Below are 4,922 nucleotides of genomic sequence, written 5' to 3'. Positions count from 1 at the left end.
TGTGAGCCACCGTGCCTGGCCAAAAAAGATATTTCATGTGAAGCACTTTAGAATAGTTCTTGGTGCATAGTAAGCATTCAGCAGATGTTAGCTATTTTCAAAATTTTCTCCACTGAACATCACATATACATCTAAGAAAAATGAAAAAAAATTATTTTTGTTTGCTTTATTTTTTATTTTTTTTTGTAATTGGGATTTTATTGGTTGTGTTGAGGATCAGTACACAGACATTTCAATTTGTACACAATTCTTAACATACATACTGAAAATCTACAAAAACATGCATTGCAATTCTTTTTGAAACAGTTATTGCAGTGACTTTCCAGCTTAAAATTTGGAGGCAAATTTTCGTTAAGAGCGTATCAAGTGCCAGTATCTTCAAATGTTGATAAGCTGTTACATAAGCCCCACCAATTCTTAATTTATTATCATATATACTACATACTCAAATTTTCAATAGAAAAATGAAAATTTTGAGCCCAGGCATTCAAAAAAATTTAAGATTCATGTCCATCAGCCCAGAGATAGCTACAGTAAACATTGTAGTGTATTTTTAAATTTTTATTAGACTTTTATAACTTTGTTTGGTTCATACAATACTGTTCTCTAACATTTTGTTATGAAAACTTTCTGTTTTATAAATACTTTTATACCTATTGCTTAGATCCTACCATTAATATTTTACCATGCTATTTGTTTTTTCTTTTGAGGCAAAATTTTTTTATTTTTTTTGAGAGAGAGTCTCTGTTGCCTGGGCTAGAGTGCAGTGGTGTCATCATAGCTCACTGCAACCTCAAACTCCTGGGCTCAAGTGATCCTCCTGCCTCAGCCTCCCAAAGTGCTAGGATTACAGGCATGAGCCACCATGCCCAGCCAAGGCCGAATTTATATATAGTGAGGGAAGCATTATTACACAGATACTACCATTCAGTGAGTTTTGAGAAATACCTTTGTAACCCAAACCCCTATCAAGAACATTATATCACTCTATCTATATCTATCTATAGAACATTATTATCACCCTATAAAGTTCCTTTATGCCCCTTTCTCAGCTGGTCTTCCTCACCAACCCCGAGAGACAACCACTGTTCTGGATTTTTTTTCCCTACCATAAATTAGTTTTGCCTTTCTAGGACTTTATCCAAATAGAACCATATGGTGTGCATTCTGAAGGCTTCTTTCACTCAGCAAGTTCATTCCTTTTTATTGTGGAGTATTATTTCATTGTATGGATGTACCATAGTTTAACTGTTCTCCTGTTGACACACAGAACCTTAAACAGTAGAGTGCAGAGGTCTTCCTTGGAAAGTAGCATTAATAATGGACATGGTTGAGTCAAGGCCAACAGATACATATGCACAGCTATTTTACTAGTTCTGTCACAGCAAACATTAAAACAACTTTTTAGAATTGGTTTTAAAAATGCGCGGAAGTGTTCCAGCTTCTGGTTCTACAGTAATAATTCTTTCTTTATCTAGGAATAATCTCATAAGAAATAATATATTCAGAAGGGGAATAGAATTCTTTCCCTCCTGTTTCCAGAAGAATTGATTGCTTCTTTTTCCCTGTTGCTGAACAAAACCATAGTTTTGGTGATATTAGGGACATTTGTTTTTGTTTTGTTTTTAGTGTCAGTCCAGGTAACACTGAGCATGGAACATATTTTTAATTCCTAAATAAATGATGCAGTTGAGATATAAGTGGAAAATTATGGCAATAGACATGCATTTCTTTCCCCCCTTGAGTGTTTTCCTGTTTCATTAAAATCTTCATAAACTGAATATTTCATCTTGTATTTGTGCCTTAACTATTGTAAGTGATGCTTCAGTGAATTTCTTTGCATGATCATGTGTGTCTTTGTATTTAATTATTTCTTTTTAATAGATTGAAAAGTGTTATTGATAGGTCAGAGGGTTCTGAACATTTAAAGTTCTTAATACGCACGTTGCTAAATTGCTTTCCACAAAGGTAAGCAGTTTACATTCTGACAGTACATAGGAATAGTCATGTGCCATTGCCAATTCTTATTTTTATTTTGAAGCTAGAAATGAGGTGAAATGGAGAAAGCATGATATTCCTTGGATATACTTGTTTAGGAAAGAACTGACTTGTTTCAGAGGACATGGGGGTAAACTTGTTTGTAAGTGTTAGCATTGTGTTAGCTGTGACCCTTTACTTTTTTGGCATTGAGGTAACAGCGGGCCAATCAGAAAAGAAGATAGCATAAAGTTTTTTCATGTATTTTGCCATAAAGATGACTAAGTTTATAGGGTTTAGTTCTGAGTTTCTCCTCTGATTTGTACACTTGGTTCTCTTTTTTTTTTTTTTTTATTACCCAGTCTGAAGAAAATTCGTGGCAAAGTCTGGAAGCAGAGAATATCTAGCCCTCTGTTCAACACCAAACAATACACAATGGAACTAGAGCGGCTCTATCTACAGATGTGGGAGCATTATGCAGCTGGCAACAAACCGGACCACATGATTAAGCCTGTCGAAGTCACTGAGTCAGCCTAATAAAGACTGTGCACAGAAGAACGACCCCTATACCTGAGCCTCAACCTTCTGGGGGAAAGGGAACTAGATAACATACTTCTTACTTATCTGTACAGTACCATGTTGCAGATGGGCGACATAAATGGTAATAGAATAGCACAGCCAGACTTGATTCCTGCATGATAGGGAGAGACACAAGAGATGGGAAACTACTGTTCCACCAGGAGTCTCCATAGAATTTTGCAGCAACCAGGTGGTGCATAGGTCTGGAAGTTCTGATCTCCCTTGGTCTTCCATGGGATGGTTAGTGTGGAGGGGAGATACAGATTGTCCAGCCGTTTTGTGATTCCGTGGATTGATTGAGTCTTCTGAATTTTTTTTTCTTTATATTTTGGGTATAGGAGCTTTTAAAAATGTTTGGTTTCAGGTATTTTTATTCATGTGAAGTGTGTATGATTCTCTCAAGAATAAGGTTTTAAGCTAAAATGTTACTCCCTTAGTTTCTGAACTCTGACAGATCAGTGGGGACTTTGCTGGTGTAGTCTTTTTATAGGTTTTATAAACCACTTGAGCCTATATCAGTCATTTTAGTATCTGACCTAATGTTTGGAGCTGTCAGTGCTATGTTGGTTTAGATGATGACTCAAAAAATTTTCTGGTCCGTTTCCCATTTCCTTCTCTCCCCCTTACCCCCTTAAAATTTCTCCTATAACTCAGCTAACAAAACCAAGTCTGATTCTCAAAACATCCCAGAGTGTTTCTCTTAAACACACCATCTGGTGCCAAATGAAGATTCTTAGGAGTGATTATTACTTATGAAGGGCACAGTTGTGGTACTGTTATTGATAATAATATAGATTTTTTTTTTGCTGAATTTTGACCTATTTTACCAGTGTTTTACCCCTGACTGCCCCTTCTATGCTGCTTCCAAAAGTGATAGTGTGTGATAAGATTTTGACCTTCCTTTCTAAAGTTTGTTTTTTTTTTTTAAGTGAGTCCTGTTCTTCCTATTTCTTTCAGCAGAAATGAAATCCCAGGTAAGTATAAGTATTCAAATATTTAATCATTAAGTCGCAGTTATCTTCAATATATTAAAAAATTTTCATCAAGAAACATAGGTAAAATCTCTGAAGGACCATTTGTGTGTACAAGTAATTATTTTTCAGACCTCGTAGGGTATTATGATGTGTTCTGGACTTGGTCTTGAAGTCTGTACAGATTCAGCCTCGATAGTAGTGAACTGCACTGCTACATGGTTTGGAGTATAAATTAGACTTTAGTCCTACTGGAACTCGAGTTACTGGTATTAAAAATCATAGGAATAAAATTATTGAATCTCAACAAAGGGTCGAGGGCTTGGGCTTAAGCCAACATATGAATATATGTTTTGTCTTGCTGTACTGCACTTATGCTATCCAGTTGCAGATAATTTTCTGTCTGCTAGTAGTGTTCTAGATTATGATGTCTTTCCAAAGCGCTGAGGCAGTGCACCTAATTGTGTAGTTGCAGCTGATGCCTGAATGTATCCTAGCTGACAAATTATTGATTAATAAGAACTTGAATTTCTGAAAGATTCTTACTGCTAACCAGATTCTGAGCAAGGAGTCTCAAATGTAATTCTGAACCTGAATTACATGTTAATGAACCGTGTACCTTTTAACAGTGTAAATCAAGGAACTTCAGTTAAGGGATTTCTTAATTTATTTTTTACCTGATTTAAATATCAGTTAAAGGTTGCCAGCATGGTTGCAAATAAAATTTGAAGTTCACCGAACTACTTAATGTGGAATAGGATAATATACTTCCAATGCCCTCAAGGCTGTGACCTCACAGTCGTTTTACATAGCACATCATCCCTCCTATAGGGATGAACTTTTTCCTGGCGCGTAAAGTAGCCGCTCTGGTCGAAGCTTTGCTTATTGTAACGGGCTTTTATTTCCAGGTAACATGTCTGTGGAAGACTTAATTCTGAATAGAGATATAGATATTACTGGAAACTAATTGTTTTTTCTATTGTACTCTGCTTTATCAAAAAAGTAAAACATTTAATTGTGCTACAGAAATTCACATGTCGTCTTGCGATCTTTAAACAATAAATGAGTGATTTCCCCTTAATATGGCTGATGTATTTTGTGTCCTGTTATATTGAGTGTTGGACTGAATAATAGTGTCGTCCAGTGATGAAACCTACATTTGAACAGCCCCAAAGAACATAAAAGGATCAGATTTCTCTACTGTAGCTATGATATTAAGAATTGTTTTCTTAACCAAGTCTGGTAGAGCGGTAGGGTTGGTTTATGAACCATTTAAGAAGACAAAGCCTTTGGACCCCTGACCCCCCAGTTCATCTTGTTCCTCTTTTGCTTATAACCTCTCTGGCTTTATTTTACCCTTGTAGTCTTGTTCTTTATGTGGACTAGTGTTGTCTT

The 4,922-nt window shown here is 35.9% G+C and overlaps 1 protein-coding gene across 2 annotated transcripts in view; it reads left to right on the top strand.

Moving 5' to 3' along the window:
* OGT (O-linked N-acetylglucosamine (GlcNAc) transferase) overlaps nt 1-4,608 on the top strand; it is a 46,507-nt gene extending 41,899 nt beyond the window's left edge. For both annotated transcript variants that reach the window (XM_012643521.1, XM_012643511.1), the window contains exon 22: nt 2,340-4,608. In XM_012643521.1, coding sequence (XP_012498975.1) covers nt 2,340-2,514 — 175 coding nt within the window. In that variant the 3' untranslated portion in view covers nt 2,515-4,608. The remainder of the gene's footprint in view (nt 1-2,339) is intronic.
* The last annotated feature ends 314 nt before the right edge of the window (nt 4,609-4,922 follow it).

Source organism: Propithecus coquereli, unplaced genomic scaffold, assembly GCF_000956105.1.
Source record: "Propithecus coquereli isolate 6110/MARCELLA unplaced genomic scaffold, Pcoq_1.0 Scaffold101, whole genome shotgun sequence".
Taxonomy (NCBI): Eukaryota; Metazoa; Chordata; class Mammalia; order Primates; family Indriidae; genus Propithecus; species Propithecus coquereli.
Note: the sequence above shows the minus strand (reverse complement) of the source record. Positions and strands in the feature narration are given on the sequence as shown.